The sequence below is a fragment of the Nicotiana sylvestris genome, chromosome 8 (genome assembly GCF_000393655.2).
Source record: "Nicotiana sylvestris chromosome 8, ASM39365v2, whole genome shotgun sequence".
Lineage (NCBI taxonomy): Eukaryota > Viridiplantae > Streptophyta > Magnoliopsida > Solanales > Solanaceae > Nicotiana > Nicotiana sylvestris.
Window position 1 is genome coordinate 217,281,767 of NC_091064.1, and position 18,934 is coordinate 217,300,700.

The following is an 18,934-nucleotide window of genomic DNA, read 5'->3' on the forward strand; positions in this document are numbered from 1 at the left end:
TTGAAAAATAGCCAGCGTTTGCAAAGTCATTGGAAAATAACCACTATTTTGCTGCAAGATAGAAAGTTCCAGCATAATATACTGGAGATTGGTGCAGCTGCTTATGAACTTCCAGCATATTATGCTGGTACTCCAACACACGGAAAGTTCTAGCACAATATACTGGAGATTGAAGCACCTTTGTATGAACTTCCAGCATATTATGCTAGACCAGTATATTCTACTGTTGGAAGACCGGTATATTATACTGGAACTCCAGTATAATATGCTGGAATATTTTTTGGATTTTGAACAGTGTTTTCATTCAGATTTATCTTTACGTGAAAAGTGGCTAAATTTCGATTACTTTTAAAACTGTAGCTATTTTTCAATTACCACTTATAAATCTGGCTATTTTTGAATTTTACCTGATTAATTAGGATTATGATATTTAAATGTATACAATTCAGATATATAAATTGACCAGCCGTGACAGATGGAGATATAACACATGTAATTAATTTAAGAAGGTTCATTTGAAGGAGAGTTATATATAGGAAGCGAGAGTTATATACATCCGTTTATGTGATAAGAAGATATATTTAATAAAGTGAAAAATAAAACTTCTGTATATAGTGAGACCAATTATCTAACACGAGAGTGAAAATTGGATATAATTCTGTACACGATCAAAATCGAGTATGCCCGATTTCTCGGTCCCGAAGTGTCATTGTAAGACCGAGTTCGGGTAAGGTCGAGTTCGAGCTCGACGGACCAGATTCGAGCTCGAAGACAGAATGCACTGCGCGAGGATCGAAGTACGCGAGGAACATCAGAGCCAATTATGACCGATTCCGAAATAGAGCCATTGTGAGTTTGTTATAGAAGGACAAGATTCTCGCCACGTCCTCAAGATCATGGCGTAAATTCCGGAATAGATTTGTACGAATTGATACAAATACGTACTAGGCGGTTATACAGCTGTCCCAAGAAGATTCTTTACTATAAATGGAAATGTACCTTATTTAGGGCTCACCTCCTATATAAAGGGGGGCCCAATCATTTGTAAACATTTCTAATCATTGACAAAGAAATATACTCTCTACTTTTTGCTCATAGCTCATCAGAATTGTCCTTTTATCTTTATTGCTCTTACTTTATTGTTCTTGGTTCATCTCGAGGTCGTTAAACTCGAGGTCGCTACTGTTTACTAACTTATCTACTAGTTTGGTCTTGCTTATTTCCTTCATCTATACTTCATATTTCTTGATTATTAATTGGTTGAACTAAATCACGTATCTTTAAAATCACAAATCAAATTTAATTGTTACTCGTATTTTTGAGGTAAGCAGTTTGGCGCCCACCGTGGGGCTAAAGATAATAGTGATTATTTCATTACTGATTCTCATAACACACGCTATTTTTATATTTTTTTCTTGTCAAGAATTTTTTATTCTCAGGCTGAAACATGTCTGGCTCACAAAACGCACATGTTCATGACAACAAAGGTCTTGGAGAAAACAACAACATAGGGGTCGGTGTACCACCAATAAACCCTGGGAAAGCGCCAAATATGGAACCAGTTGATGTTAGCTCACACATTGTTCTAAACACGGATTTAGATAGACACCGAAGGGAGTGTACGCAGGGAAGCCCGATCAGGTGGCCAAGGAACACAAGGAATCAGAGATGGGGGAATCAGCCTCCAAGTGATATTCGAGATGTTGCAGGCTCAACAAATCGCCATCGCTCAACTTCAATGTCAGAATAAGACTCCGAGTAAAGCTAAACCAGAAAACATTCGGCGTGCTGAACCAGCGCAAGAGAGGTCGAACGAAAATGACTCGAGGACTGACCCCACCATTATGAGAATGCTTAAAGAGCTCACCAAGAGGATCGAGTCCGGGGAAAAGAAGATTGAAGACGGTGACAAAAAGGTGGAGACTTATAACTCCTGTGTTGATCAAATGCCGGGGGCACCTCCGGACTTGAAAGGTTTAGATGCCAAAAAATTCATACAAAAACCATTCTCTCCAAGTGTGGCTCCGATGCCCATTCTCAATAAGTTTCGCATACCCGATATACCCAAATACAATGGGACAACCGATCCTAATGAGCATATTACTTCATACACTTGTGGGATCAAAGTAAATGACTTGATTGACGATGAGATCGAATCAGTTTTGTTGAAAAAGATTGGAGAAACACTACCGAAATGAGCTATGATTTGGTATCACAACTTGCCTCCTAACTCTATTGATTCATTTGCTATGTTAGTGGACGCTTTCCTGAAAGCACACACCGGGGCCATAAAGGTGGCAACGAGGAAATCAGACTTCTTCAAGATAAAACAAAGGAACGACGAGATGTTGAGGAAGTTCGTGTCCAGGTTTCAGATGGAAAGAATAGAATTAACACCGGTCTTCGATGACTGGGCAGTACAGGTCTTTATGCAGGGTTTGAACAAACGGAGTTCGATAGCATCTCGACAATTAAAGCAGAACTTGAGCGAGCATCCAGCTGTGACATAGTCAGATGTGCATAATCGGTACCAGTCCAAGATTAGGGTTGAGGATGACCAGTTGGGAGCCCCCACGGGCTCAGTTCATCCTAACAGGCTGGCGGCTAAGCCCCCGAAGGATACAGATAGGGAATCGAGGTTCAACAAAGAACGATATCAGCCATATGTCGATAGGAGAAATAATGGTTCGAGTCGTAACACTCCTCGGAATGATCAGAGAAACGATCGAGGTCAAATTTCTCGGGGACCCATGAGTAAGAATGGGTTCGATAAACATACTGACCCCATGGAGGCACCTCGATTGTCAGAGTATAATTTCAGTGTAGATGCATCAGGGATCGTGTCATCTATTGGAAGGATCAAGGATACCAAGTGGCCCAGGCCTATACAAACTGACCCCCCTCAAAGGAGTCCAATCTTAATGTGTAAGTATCATGGCATGCAAGGCTATAGAACCGAAGACTACAGGCAACTAAGGGAGGAGGTAGCTTGGTTGTTAAACGAGGGTCACCTTCGAGAATTTCTTAGTGATCGAGCTAAGAATCACTTTAGGGAGAGAGATGCAAGAAAAAACGAGCAGGAAAAACCACAACATGTGATCCACATGATCGTTGGAGGTGTAGATGTCCCACAAAGACCTATACTTAAATGCACCAAAGGTGTCGATCACCAAAGAAAAACGGACTCGGAGCTATGTGCCCGAAGACACCCTATCATTCTACGATGAAGAAACAGAAGGCAGATCTCAGCCGCACAACGATGCCTTGGTAATTTCTATTCTTTTAAATAAAATTCAAGTTAAACTTGTACTAGTGGATCCAGGTAGCTCAGCAAACATAATCAGATCGAGGGTCGTAGACCAGCTCGGCCTACAAGATCAGATTATACCTGCATCCTAGGTCCTAAATGACTTCAATATGGCAAGAGAAACAACAAAGAGGGAGATAATCTTACTAGTAAACGTAGCTGGGACCATACAAGATACAAAATTCCATGTCATCGAAGGCGACATGAGGTATAATGCACTTCTTGGGAGGCCATGGGTTCATAACATGAGGGCAGTACCTTCGACCCTTCACCGGATGATGAAATTCCCAATGGAGGATGGAGGAAAAAATGATCTATGGAGAACAACATGCTGCAAAGGAGATATCTGCAGTCGAGGAAGTGACTCCGACACCAATGCCTTCGGCCTCGAAAAAATCGGGGACCAAAGATAAACTAGCGTCCAAATAGCAATCACTGATCCCAGTCCCGATCAAGCCAGAGGAATAGGTAATCGAGGAAGAACAAGAGGATTTCCTCAGTCCTCGAAATTTCGTCGTTCCAAAAGAGTCCAATGCAACCAAGTCAACGATCGAGGAACTAGAGAAGGTCATACTGATCGAATACATGCCGGAAAGAAAGGTATACCTGGGAACGGGATTAACCTCCGAACTCAGGAAAAAATTAATTCAATTTCTTATTAATAATATGGATTGCTTTGCTTGGTCCCATTTAGATATGACAGAAATCCACCGAAAATAACAACACACCGGCTAAGCCTCGACCCGAGGTTCAAATCGGTCAAGCAAAAAAGGAGGCCCCAGTCCGAGGTGAAGCACGCGTTCATAAAGGACGAGGTAACCAAACTTCTTAAAATAGGGTTTATTCGGGAGGTAAAATACCCCGAATGGTTAACTAACGTAGTTGTGGTTCCTAAAAAGGAAAACAAGCTTAGAATGTGCGTAGATAATAAGAATTTGAACAAATCATGCCCAAAAGACTCTTTTCCATTGCTTAACATCGATCGTATGATCAATTCCATGACCGACCACGAGATACTAACTTTTCTCGACGTCTACTCCGAGTACAATAAAATTCAGATGAACCCGGGGGATCAGGAAAAGACCTCGTTTGTCACTAAGTTTGGAACATACTGTTACAATGTAATGCCCTTCGAGCTAAAAAATACTGGAGCCACATATCATCGCCTAGTTAATAATATGTTCGAAGAACAGATAGGTAAAACGATGGAAGTTTACATTGGCGATATGTTAGATAAGTCCATGCGTAGAGAGGACCATTTAACTCATTTGCAAGAAACATTCAAAATCTTGAGGAAGTACAACATGAAGCTTATCCCAAAAAAATGTGCCTTCGGAGTTGGCTTAGGCAAGTTTATCGGTTTCATGGTATCTAATCGAGGAATCGAGATCAACCCCGATAAGATCAAGGCTATCGAAGATATCACCATCATGGATAGTGTGAAAGCCGTGCAGAGGCTAACAGGATGAATAACTGTCTTGGGTTGATTTATTTTGAGGTCATCGGATCGAAATCATAGGTTCTTTTCCTTGCTCAAAAAGAAAAAAAGACTTTGCATGGACCCCGGAATGCCAGCAAGCCTTAGAAGAATTGAAGCGATACCTATCGAGCCCACCTTTGATTCACACCCCGAAGGTAGATGAAAAGCTTTACCTATATTTGGTAGTGTCCCGAGATAGCGGTAAATGGAGTACTAGTACGAGAAGAGCAAGGTATGCAATTCCCTATTTATTATGTAAGTCGAACTCTGGGAGATGCTGAAACTAGATACCCTCACTTAGAAAAATTAGCACTGCATTAATCAGCGCATCTATAAAGTTAAAGCCATATTTTCAATGTCATCCCATATGTGTATTAACCACTTATACCCTCCGAAATATCTTGCATAAGCCCGAATTGTCAGGTTGATTGGCCAAGTGGGCAGTCGAGCTAAGCGGTTACGATATCGAATATCAACCCCGAATGGCTATCAAGTCCCAAATTTTGGCTGACTTCGTGGCCGATTTTACATCAACCCTCATACCTGAAGTAGAAAAAGAGCTCCTGCTGGGATCGGGTACATCATCGGGGGTATGGACCCTTTTTATGGACGGTGCCTCGAATGTGAAAGGGTCCGGACTCAGCATTGCTTTGAAGCCACCAATGGGTAGTACTATTAGGCAATCTATCAAAACTTCAAGATTGACTAACAATAAGGCCGAGTACGAGGCCATGATTGCAGGTCTTGAGCTAGCTAAGAGCTTGGGGGCAAAGGTCATCGAGGCCAAATGCGACTCCCTATTGGTGGTGAACCAAGTAAACAAGAGTTTTGAGGTTCGAGAAGAAAGAATGCAGAAGTACTTAGAAAAACTACATGTGATGTTGCACCGCTTCAAGGAATGGACCTTGAATCATGTGCCTCGAGAGCAAAATAGTGAAGCTGATGCACTTGCTAATTTGGGATCCTCTACTGAAGAAGATATCGTCCTGGGGACTGTCGTTCAGTTATCGAGGTCTGTGGTTGAAGAGGGCCATGCCGAGATAAACTCAACAAGTTTGACTTGGGACTGGAGGAATAAGTACATCGATTATTTGAAAGATGGCAAACTCCCATCGGACCATATAGAATCGAGGACCTTACGAACCAAGGCTGCTAGGTTTGCATTAGACGAGGGTGGAACATTAAACAGGAGAACGTTCGATGGGTCATGGACAGTATGTTTAGGGCCGGGGGACACCGATTATGTTTTACGAGAGGTCCACAAAGGTACTTGTGGAAATCACTCCGGCGCCGAGTGTTTGGTTTGCAAAATTATCAGAGCAGGGTATTACTAGGATAGCATAGAAAAAGATACTAAGGAATTTATCAAAGTACGATAGGTGTCAACGATTTGCACCGATGATCCATCAGCCCGGAGAACAACTCCATTCGGTCATATCCCTATGGCCTTACATGAAATAAGGAATGGATATAATCGGCCCTCTACCAACGATCCCAAGTAAAGTTAAATTTATTTTGTTTATGACTGATTACTTTTCTAAGGGGGTGGAAGTACAGGCCTTCGAGAAAGTCAGAGAAAAAGAAGTTATTGACTTCATCTGGGACCACATCATATGCCGATTTGGGATACATGCCGAGATTGTATATGACAATGGAAAACAATTCATCGGCAGCAAGGTGACGGTGTTCATCGAGGCATATAAAATAAAAAGGATTTTATCGACACCATACCACCCAACTGGAAATGGATAGCCCGAGTCCACAAACAAAACTGTAATTCAAAACCTAAAAAAGAGGTTGGACGATGCGAAGGAAAAATGGAAAGAAGTTCTACCCGGGGTCCTTTGGGCATATCGAACAACATCGAAGTCTAGCATGGGGGCTACTCCATTCTCTTTAGTTTATGGATCTGAGGCCCTCATCCCTGTCGAGGTCGGGGAACCCAATGCCAGGTTTTGACATACATCAGAGGAGTCAAATCACGAGGCTATGAATACTAGCCTTGAGCTATTAGATGAAAAATGAGAAGCATCGCTTGTTCGGATGGCCGTGAAGAAGCAAAGAATTGAGAGATACTACAATAGAAGGACCAACCTTCGACACTTTAGAGCCGGGCACTTAGTTTATGAAAATTCACCCTCAATACTCGAGACCCAAATGAAGGGAAACTAAGCTCGAATTGGGAAGGACCGTACCGAGTCCTCAGAATTGTTGGCAAATGGTCTTACAAAATTGGCACGATGGAAGGCGAGCAATTGTCAAACAATTAGAACGTATCACTACTCAAACGATACTATTGCTAAGGTATGATTTTTTCTCTTTTGTCCATTTGAATCTGAAATGAACCTATTCCAGGTGGTCGATCAAAGGTATCGAAGGTACATTTTTACACGAAGGACTTAGGTTTTAAAGCATGTGTTGCACTCTTTTTCCCTTAGATCGGATTTTGTCCTAAATGGGTTTTACCGCGAGGTTTTTAACGAGGCAACAACTATGTGCTACCTAAGGAGACTCAACAGTATACAAGGCTTCTTTTCAATCAACCTCGAATACTGAGGGGCATCACCCTCGAAGGTTATATTTTCAAGGAAAATACTTCACGTTAAAGGGGTCCTCGATAGAAGAACTTTGTAATGGGCCAAACGGTTAGAAGAACTGTGTCCATATAGAGAAGTCGAGCTCCGACGGTAAAACATGTACGCATATATCAATTATTCAAAGAAGCATTCTTTCTATATCAAAACACTTTGTGTCTCAAAGTCTAATATTATACAAGCTCTACACTTATAATTCTACGAGAAACGACCCAATGGCCAGAACACTAATACACCCTGAATACCCGGGGACTGTCATCGACAGTCAGCACGCTTGAGTCATCAAAAACTCGAACTCATAAGACCTCAAAAAGGCATCCCATTGATATAAAGGCCAAGGTCATCATACTCGAGGACTAACCTTTCGAACAAGTTCAAAAGGTTATCGAAAAACAAGTCCAAGAGACATACCCGAAGGCTATGGCCATATCAACGACTATGGTCATATAAAGGTTACAGCCGAAATAATGCGGCTCAGAGACGTCCAACTTTCTCCATAAATTAAAGGCCTTCAAACACTTTGAAAAAATGGTTAAATCAGGCTACCCTCGGCAAAGGCAACAATAAAGGGCTTCGATAAAATCAGCCCTTGAATAATTTAGAGGCTTCGATAATATTAGCCTATAAAAAAAACCTCAATAGGTATTCGATTATGTTTACACAAATAAGTTATAAATGAGGTTCCAACCGATCGAACCTTCGAAAAATCCAACGGGTACAAAAAACACATGCTAAGGCATACAAAATTTTTCACTAAGTCTTTTAGCCTAAATGAGGGAAAAATTATTGCCACTTTAGAGGCCGAATCGGCCCAACTTAAAGAGCTGGAAGGCCAACCAAGAGCCTAAGGGCCAACCTAAAAGAGCCTAAAGGCCAAAATATAAAGGGTTCGAGACCTTACTCTCACTCAACTCGGACTCAAAGATCTAGATACCCCGAGCTCAATTCAAATCGATTTGAGCTTAGCTTGAGGATTAACTAAATCCCTAAGAGGTATTATGTTGATCAATAAAAACCCTAAGGGTTTATTATGTTCTAAGTCTAGTATTCAGACTGATCATTAGAGTCATACAATCAAATTTTTCACAAATGAAGACGAAACGGAATTCAACACATATCGAAGATGAAGCAAAGAGGTTATTTATATTTATAAGAGATATTTGCAAAAGATATTTACAATACCTACTAGGGGACCTTACGTAAAAACACAAAAACAAAATAAAGAAACCTAAATCTACTCTGGGGCCACATCTTCGGCAGCTGCATCTTCGGGAGCGTCGTCTCCAGGAACCTCCTATTCGGGGACTCTATCTTCGTCTCCTCCACTCTCGGAGCCACTAGATAAATTATCGTCATCAAAAAGAAAAGTGGCAGCCTCTTCTTCCAAAGTCTTTGCTTTTTCAATGTCAGCTGAGAGGTCGAAGCCACGAGCGTGAACCTCCTCGAGGGTATCACTTCGAGACTGTCGCCTAGCATGGTCGAGTGCACATGATAGCTTAACTTCGTCCTCAACGGAGATATCCTTTGCCCGGATGTTAGCGGCTTCAGCATAAGCTCGATATGAAGACACAAATGCCTCTGCCTTAGATTTAGCCTTGGGAAGCTCAGTAGCAAATTTATCTTCGAGCACTTCAATTTTGCATCTTCGAACCAGGATTTCCTCCTTTACTCTTTGAACCTGGCATTCGATTGAAGCTAGCCGCTCCCGAAGAGTATCTTTCTTCGAGGCGAGACATTCTATACCTTGTCTCCACCCAAGGGTTTTGGACTCTTTCATCTTGAGCTCCTCCCGAAGCTGCTCCACCAGCTCGCCCTTTTGCTGGAACTGCAAAATTAAAGTATTAGTCGTTAAAACAAGCAAGTGCACAATAGACCCTCAAACGCTATATTACCTTTTCAATGAGCTCAGTCTATTCTTGACGAGCGTTCATCAATTTAACTCGGAGATCGCTGATCTCCCCCTTTTTTTGACATAGAGGATCTTAAGGTTGTCCCTCTCCTCCACGAGCTTCTTAAGTTCGGCTCATCATCAGGCAAGCTCAGTTTGAGATTTGGAGAATTCTTGTTGGTGAAGTGACACGGCCTTCTCACAAGGAAGTCAGACTTAGAAAGGTGAAGATTAAACTCGAAGTAATGGAAGACAAAACTTACTTGTTTGAGAAGTTTTTCGGCCTCCTCAAAAATAAATGAGGCATCAGGGTCCGGACATTTTTCGATCCCCGCAAGACACTCCCGAAAAATATCATTCCCTTCATGGGTCGTTCCCACATCGGGAGTCCCCATGGCCTAGGCTTCTCGGAATTGCCCTTCGGAGACAATCGAGCCTTGCAGCAAGTTGTCTATGTTGATTAACCCAAGTGGTTCACTTGGATATTATTTTGTCTTTGAAGAGCCTTGGAGTTAGGCTCTTCGAGCTCATCCACCAAGTGCCCCCTAGACAAGGCGTGATTTTCCACCTGGTGACTCAGGGACTTTGCTCGAGCTCCCCTCTGAAATTTCTTCGGTTCGAGATCGAACCGCCTCTGCCACCATCGGTTCAGAAGCCTTCGGAATGTCAGAGCCTTCTCTTTCCCGAGCTACCAGCAGGCAGTCATCATCTTCTCCCTCTTCTTCCTAATCCCGAAGACATTGGGTCGTTTCTGGAGATAGGGCCACAGTGTCAGTCTTGGGCTTTCAAGCTTTGCTTTACTTTGGCTTCGGGGAATTTGCAGGCGACCTCCTCTTTCTTTTATTTACTTTGGAAGGCTTTGGTGTCTCTTCTTTACCAGGTGGGGGTGGCCGCATGTCAACGACATCTCTGAGGCCTACATAAAGATGAAGTATATTTCACTAAGAAACGCAAATATGCAAACAAGAAGACTCACCATGGTTTTTCACCTCCCATCGACCTTTAGCCAGGTCACGCCAGTTTCACTCCACGTACGAAGAAGTAGAGGCCAATTTTCGAACCCAACCTTCGAGGTCTGGGACCGCATCGGGAAACCAAACAACAGCTACACCATCGGAAAGTGGTCAGACCGAGAAAAAAATAAGGTCGAGAAAGAGAAGGGAAAATTGGGTATAAAAGTCATTATTAATAAACATATACTTACGTTTCATGTTCCATTCCTCGGGGAATAACATCCTCTCAGTAGGAATCAGGTCAGAGGTCCTGACTCGGATAAACCCGCTCATCCATCCTCGGTCTTTATCCTTATCAATGCTGGAGAAGAGAGATTTCGAGGATCGGCATTGTAGCTTTATCAGGACACCTCGATAAAGGTGAGGCTATACAGCCTGATCAAATGGTCGAGGGTAAAAGGCATCCCCTCGACCTAGCTCGAGAAGTATCGGATTGACGATTCGCCAGAATGAGGGGTAGATCTGGCCAAGCGTCACTTGGTATTGTTGGTAAAAAACAAGGATAACTAGATATATGGGACCCAGAGTTGGGACGATAGGACCCAGCATGAATGGGTAGGTATACACGCTTAAGTACCCCGCTTTGTGAGTAGTGATATCCTCTTCTAGGGAAGGGATCACTATGTCTTTGTTCTCCGAGTTGCAACCTTTTTTCACTTGCTCGAGCTCATCTTTGGTTATCAAACAGATGTGTCGGGACATGGGCTCGCATCGGCCTGGTGTCGACGAAGGTTTATCAATCTTGAAATCGGATATTATTTCGCACAGCAGGGGTATACACTCCTCGATGCGAGGTGGCATTACCGGTTTACTTATGGAAGGCCGTGATGACGAAGAGGCTTTTTCCTTTTGGGGAATGGTTTTAGATATTTTAGCCATTGTGGTGTAGAAATTCAAAGAGAAAGGGTTGATGATAAAGTAAAGGCAAACTAAAGAGAAAGACGAACTCAGAGAGCTTGAAGGAACTAATGAGATTTTGAAAACGATTAGAGAAGTAAAGTTTGTAAAATGGTGAACCTGGTCTATTTATAAGGGCCACTTAAGCGTGTTAGGGAAGCCGAATAGCCGACCGTTAGCCGCCTCCAATTAATGGCCATGGAAAACTGTACAGACGCGAACCTTCAGTCACTTCAGACGTTGACATCACGAGATTGGCATCATGATCGAGATATCGAAGGACTGAGAATCAAATCATTTCTTATCATTTTATCTAAGAAACACGGGGACTATCTGTATACAGTCAAAATCGAGTATGTCTAATTTTTTGGGCCCGAGGTGTCGCAGTAAGACCGAGTTCAGGTAAGGTCGAGTTCGAGCTCGACGGACCAGATTCGAGCTCGAAGACAGAATGCAGTCATGCACTGCCCGAGGATCGAGCCAATTATGACCGACTCTGAAATAGAACCGTTGTGAGTTTGTTACAGAAGGACAAGATTTGTACGAATTGGTACAAATCCGTACCAGGCGGTTATACAGCTGTCCCAATAAGATTCTTTATGTAAATGGAAATATACCTTATTTAGGGCTTCCTTCCTATATAAAGGGGATCCCAATCATTTGTAAACATCATCTAATCATTGACAAAAGAATATACTCTCTACTTTATGCTCATAGCTCATCAGAATTGTCCTTTTATCTTTATTGCTCTTACTTTATTGTTCTTGGTTCATCTCGAGGCCATTAAACTCGAGGTCGCTACTGCTTACTAACTTATCTACTGGTTTAGTCTTGCTTATTTCCTTCATATATACTTAATCACGTATCTTTAAAACCACAAAGCAAATTTAATTATTACTCGTATTTTTTAGGTAGACAAATTCCTCCACCATTAATTAGAGGTTTTGGATTTGAGCCTATGGAATATGGAACATTTTTTTAATGAGTTTGAGGATTAGTCGAGGTGCAAAGCTGGTAATAGACATCAGGCGGTAAACTAAAAAAATTGACCTCTAAGACCCAACATATATCCATATGTATGATGATTGTTGTAGAAATACGAATGTTAAATCAGATGCGGTTCATATTAAGATCTAGCAAGATCAAGAATACTCATACCTAATAGAGGGTGCATGTAGCACACATTGAAGATAAAATTAGATAAATCACATAATTAGATGGTTTGACTATGTATAAGTAAAATTTTCCCATATATTGTATGGAATTAGCAACTTTATCCTCTATTAAAATATTGAAGGGGAGCCTTAGAGCAACGACAAAGTTATCTCTGTGTGACTTATAGGTCACAGATTTGAGCCGTGGAAGCAACCATTAATGCTTACATTAGGGTAGGCTTCCTCGAACCTTGACATGAATGCAAAATATTTTGTGCACCAGGCTGCCCTGTTTTTTTTAAAAAAAATTGTTGATCTAACACCCCTTCCCCCCTCTCGTTAGAAAAAGTTTTATTTTTGTTCCTAACAAGGCGCGCTCCAATATGAGGGTAATTTTGATCCATAGTTTGAATTAAGTTAAGGAGTAAATTTAGACTTTTTCTCTTAAAGAATTTGGACGTGTGATGTTCACCCATTTTATGATAGAGCTTTGTTAATGACAAGGCAAATAGTAGGGGTGCGCATCGGTCGGTTCGATTCGGTTATGAATATTATCGGTTTATCATATCAGTTATCAGTTTACAAATTTGATAAACCGATAACCGAACCGATAAGATATCGATTTCAGTTATCGGTTAATCGATTATCGGTTTACCCGATAAGATAACTCAATCTAGAGTTAAGCAAAAAAGAGAAGACAATTCACTAGAATTAAGAAAAAAAAGAGAGAAAAATTCACATATAGTATACTACCCATTTCTGCGTCTGTCCAGTGATCACAACCGGAATAGTACTAATTCTTCAACAACAGTTGTCCAAATACATTAATAATAATACAAAGTAGTAGCAATTTCACCTTAAAATTAACAAGTCCAAACATGTAGTACTAACAGTCCAATAGAAACAGGATGTTGTTTGTCAAATATCTAACCTGAAAAAAGAAACCATAGAGCTAAACCTTGATATGTGCATGGGCAATACTAACACAGAAATGAAAAACACCTAGAAGGCAAGAAAATGTTGTCGTGTTGTCAAAGCTCAACATACTATATAGAAGAATAATGTTAAAAAATATACCCGAAACTGATAAAGATTGTCGATTGAGAATTGATAAGTGCGAAGAGAAATTGATAGTAGGTATAGGCTGCACAACGTGAGCTCATAAAATTAAGAAGCGAAAATAAAAAAAATAAAGAATCATTAACAGTCAAAAATACCAATATGAAGATGAATTTTGTTATAGAAATTAAAAGCCTAATGTGTAAGACTAAAGACTTACGTTAGGAGTAACTAGTAAGGTCTATGAAGAATGAAGATGAAGCAACTGAAAAGTGCGGCTAAAAAAGAATAGAAGAGAATGAACTGAAGCCCTAGCATATGTATATACTTAAGGGTAAAGTCGTAACTTTATTTCTTATTGGGAGTTAACCCATTAACAAAATTGGCAAACCGAGGCCCGAACCGATAACCCAATAGTAATAAAATTCTAAACCATTACCGAACCATTAACCCAATAACCCGATATCGATAACCCAATAAACAATTAACGGTTCGAATTATCAATTTTACCTGATATATGCCCGGCCCTAACAAATAGAAGATAATTTGCTAATAACAAGGGTCTCAATAGACTAAAAATGCAATGGCAAAATTGAACATTTTCGAATATTATGTGAATGAATGTAGACCTCAAATCAATAGCTTTACCCTACAAGTACCCTTCCAACCGAACTCTCCCTTACTAAACAAAACTATAATTAGTTCATTCCAAATTACCTTTTTTCTTCTTTCAATAATAATATGATTCACCATTTGGGTCCATGGTTGCTATGTTTTGGCAATCAAGTCTATAACTACTCACCTTTTTACTAATTTTAAAGTAATATCTTTTCTTGATTTAACACCATTTATTAGTGACCTTTTTAAGCTCTTCCAAAAGCTAATAACGTGTTAAGCCATTAGCCATTAAAGAAAAGCTTTATTTGATTGACAACAGTTGAATCATCGGCACTTTATTTTATTCATTCTCCTGGGCTTAGCTAATTCAAGAATCTAGATTTTATACTTTTATATAGTTATTGTTTTCTGTTTCTAGTCAAGTAAAGAACATAGTAGTTGACTGTAAATTAAATAGGTATAGTCTCAACCTAGTTCCTAGACTGCTAGGATATTTGTATCAAGTGCACTTAACTGGAAATTTTGACCAAATAATAATTAGAGAGAATGAAACATGTGTAAGTGCCAGTTCTTTACAAAATATGTGCATTTTCGGTTAAAAATGATTAATCTTAACAAATATTTGCTAAATCAAAGTCAAATTTGTTGAAATATGTGATAATTTTATCTAAAAGTTTAAGTTGTTAAAGATCAAGAATATATATTTTTTACTTAATTTTGTTTTCAATAAAACTGCCGTTTCATACCGTTCTACAATTTATTCCATTCTTCATTATTTTTTAATTTGAGATTATAAAGTAGCTCAACAATTTAATACGTCAAGCTAGTAATTAAGTGAAACTATATCAAGAAGGATTTTGCACGTAATAAACCTACAATAATGACAATGATAATCTCTTATGACTGCGGAAGTCGTAAATAACGATAAAAGTCTGAAAAACAACTCAAAATACTGATAGTGTAGTTAAATAATGAAGAATTACACAAAATTTTGATTTAGAAAATAGTTAGTGATAAATTGTTAATCTAATTAATAGCATGGTATAACCAATTAAACCACTCTGATAATGTGGAGCAAAGCATCATCAGTAGAATAAACGTAAGACCTAGTCCTTACTTATAACATAGAATATTGTCTTTCTATGTCAACGCCGTCAATTAATCATTTGGTATTCGGAACCACTGCTCTGACTAATTTGGATTTGCGCTGCATGAGCGAAGTCTTGATAGCCCTTCTAGCATTCGAATATTTCCTTGAAGCCTAAATATGCATACAGCTCTGCTTGCTGGTTGGGCCGGTTCGATGGCTCTGTATGAATTAGCGGTTTTTGATCCTTCTGATCCGGTTCTTGATCCACTGTGGAGACAGGGTATGTTTGTTATACCCTTCATGACTCGTTTAGGAATAACCAATTCATGGGGTGGTTGGAGTATCATAGGGGGGACTGTAATGAATCCGGGTATTTGGAGTTACGAAGGTGTAGCTGGAGCACATATTGTGTTTTCTGGTTTATGCTTTTTGGCAGCTATCTGGCATTGTGTGTATTGAGATCTAGAAATATTTTGTGATGAACGTACATGAAAACCTTCTTTGGAATTGATTTATTTTTCTCAGGGGTGCTTGCTTTGGTTTTGGTGCATTTCATGTAACAGGCTTGTATGGTCCCGGAATATGGGTATCCGACCCTTATGGACTAACGGAAAAAGTACAACCTGTAAATCCATCATGGGGCGTGGAAGGTTTTGATCCTTTTGTTCCAGGAGGAATAGCCTCTCATCATATTGCAGCAGGAACATTGGGCATATTAGCGGGCATATTCCATCTTAACGTCCGTCCGCTACAACGTCTATACAAAGGATTGCGTATGAGAAATATTTAAACCGTCCTTTCCAGTAGTATCGCTGCTGTCTTTTTTGCAGCTTTTGTTGTTGCCGGTACTATGTGGTATAGATCGGCAACAACCCCGATTGAATTATTTGGGCCCACTCGTTACCAATGGAATCAGGGGTACTTCCAGCAAGAAATATATCGAAGAGTTAGTGCTGGGCTAGCAGAAAATCAAAGTTTATCAGAAGCCTGTTCTAAAATTCCTCGCTACATTTACAGATATGCAAAAACTACTGTAATATATGCACGTAAATATTCAAAATTTACACTATAAATTCACCTCTTTTTAAAGAAAAAATTTACTTTTGATTGCTTCTTTTTAACTTTCATCTACTTATTGATGCTTTTGAGAATGACCTAATCACATGTAGTAAACTTACACTAAGTGGCGGAGGCAGGATTACCGTCAAGGGGGTTAAAAAAAGTTAAAATGACCTTACAAAGATTTTGAACCCCCTTGACTACTAAGTTATGCTTTTGGACTGTGTCAAGGAGATTCAAAACATAATTTATAGAGGTAAAATTATATTTTGCCTTACATAAATATATAATTTTTCGGCGAAGGGGATTCGAGTGAACACCCATCCGCCCCTAAATCCGCCCCTGCTTACAATGTCAAAAGAAAGCAAGAAATTAAGTTCTTCATTTCCTAATTCCTTTCTTCCCTTTTGCCAGACGTCTTGTCTCCAATAATAACAATGATAATGAAGAATTACACAAATTTTTGATTTAGAAAATAGTTACTGATAATTATTAATCTAAATAACATGGTATAACCCATTAAACTACGTACTCTCATAGTGTGGAGCAAAGCGTCAATAGAAATAAACGTAAGACCTAGTCCTTATATTATAACATAGACTTGTCTTTCTATGTCAATGACATCAATTAACTATATGGTATTCGGAACTCATCGCTTTGACTAATCTAGATTTGTGTTGCGTAATCCTGGCTACCTTTAGATGTATGCAAAAACTACTGTAATATGCACGTAATTTTTCAAAAATTGCTTATGTACATTCCGTTATACAAAATTTACACAATAAATTCACCCGTTAAAAAAAAAAAAAAAAAAAAAACCTTAACTTTTGATTGCTCGTTTTTAACTTTCATCTACTTATTGCTTTTGAGAATGACCTAATTACATTTGGACTAACCAATATAAAAGGGCAAACACACTTTCAAGGACAGAAGTGTTAAATATTTCTAAGCAAAGTCATTTAACACAGCTAATATAATTCCCTTTTCTTCTTTAATATAATCCTATTCATACATTCTTAATGGAGAAATCTCCAAACTCAGGTAGAGGTGTTAGCTATGGAGGAGGCCAAAGTTCCTTAGGTTATCTCTTTGGTGGTGATGATAAAAAACAACAAAAGATTGATGATCCTCCACCTTCTCCCACTGTTTATGCACCACCCTATGGAATTGATGATTCAACTGAAAATCCATCAGAAAATTCTCCCTCTACTTCCATTACTTATCAAAAAAGTCAGGGCCAGAATTCAGGAATTTTCATCACTGTGAGTAATATTTTGTGTTCATATAGTTGCTCTTGATTCATCGCAAAATTGACTTAGATGAGCTTAAATGGTATGATCTGATCAGTGAGAATTCATATAGCTGACCCCAACTTGTTCGGAGTTCAAGCATAGTAGTTGTTGTTGTTATAGTTGCTCTTTATTTATGCGAGTAGTAAATATAAGAAACTAGTATTAGTAATTTTTATTTTTTTTATATCGGTTTGAGATCAGCTTAAATGGAGCGATTGGTAGGTAAGAATTTATATAACCGATCTCAACTTACTTGAGATTGAGGCCTTGTTTTGTTGTTGCTTTTGGTTTAACATGAAGTCTTTGTTCATGTGACTTCTATCTTTTTTTTTTTTTTACCTTCACTTATTCATAGTTCTCAAAAAATGTTTAGGGTCGTCCATCGACAAAGGTGAAATCAGTTCCAGGAGGAGACTCATCACTGGGCTACTTATTTGGAGATAAGTCTTGATATTTCTGATCTAATTTTAAGCATGGCTGAAGTTTAGGGTTTGAATAAGGGACTACCCAGGAATTTGTAATTTTTTCATTTGCCACTAAAAATTCCAATATTTGTATTTGTGTGCTAGTATTTGTACTCAATCTAAGTTTGTGTGGTTGTGTGAGAGGCTATTGTGTGATTAATAAGATCATCATTCATATTTGGTTAGGGTTTGTAAGGTTTTCAGTATATATATGTATTTTTAAAAGAAAGAAAAATGTTGATTCTCTGCCTTTCAGGGTAGGTGTAAAGTAGTACATCTCACTCTCCCCAAACCTTACTAGTGAGAATTCGCTGGGTTTGTCGTTGTTGTATTCTTTGTTGCACTGTATCAATCTTCAATAAATTATTCATGTTGTAATGGGGTCTATGCTTCCTTTATGCTAAGTTTTCCATGGCCCAATTTGGTCTGGGAAGGCTTAGAACAAATATTTTTACAGATATAATATTCTCTTTCTTCTTATAGAATATAGTTTTTCCCCAGTTAATTTGATGGGGTCAGTGCTTTTGCTTCTCTTTTCTGAATAAGTTTGAGTTATTTTATGTTCCTTTTCCATTGGCCATTGTGGGGATATGGATCATATACTCTCCGTACCATTTCCAGCTTGTTTTGGCAAAGAGTACCTTATAGAAAATGTTAATTAGTACTGCTTTTCATGCAGTAGGTTTGCTTATTAGGATATATATATTAAGGAGAAGAAATCCATCTAAGAGGGTATATTTTCAAGATATAAATAAGGTTTTCTTTTTAAGCAATCTTTTTTTTTTTCTTGATGTTTTCTATGTCGGGTTCATTAATCACTCAGCACGCACCGGGAATAAGAGGGAGGTGCATGGATGCAGGCCGAAGCATCCTAGCCACGCCCACCGCTTCCCAGTATTCAAACAAGTTGGAGAGTCGTTCTGCTTTCTATACTAATTTATTCACTTCACCTTAACAAACTCAGTGAAATCCCACAAGTGGTATCTCACTTCACCTTGAGGGTCTTTAATTTCTATCCT

At 39.3% G+C, this 18,934-nt stretch overlaps 2 protein-coding genes across 2 annotated transcripts; both read left to right on the top strand.

Annotated features, from left to right (window-relative positions):
* Positions 1-5,449: 5,449 nt before the first annotated feature.
* On the top strand, positions 5,450-6,121 carry LOC138876357 (uncharacterized). The gene has a single exon (XM_070155269.1). The coding sequence runs from the start codon at positions 5,450-5,452 to the stop codon at positions 6,119-6,121; it is 672 nt and encodes a 223-aa protein (XP_070011370.1).
* A 9,156-nt stretch (positions 6,122-15,277) lies between these two features.
* On the top strand, positions 15,278-17,457 carry LOC104219704 (photosystem II CP47 reaction center protein). The gene is given in 3 exon segments (XM_070155270.1): positions 15,278-15,609; positions 15,611-16,146; positions 17,201-17,457. Coding segments are annotated over 3 exon segments (1,125 nt in total).
* Positions 17,458-18,934: the final 1,477 nt, after the last annotated feature.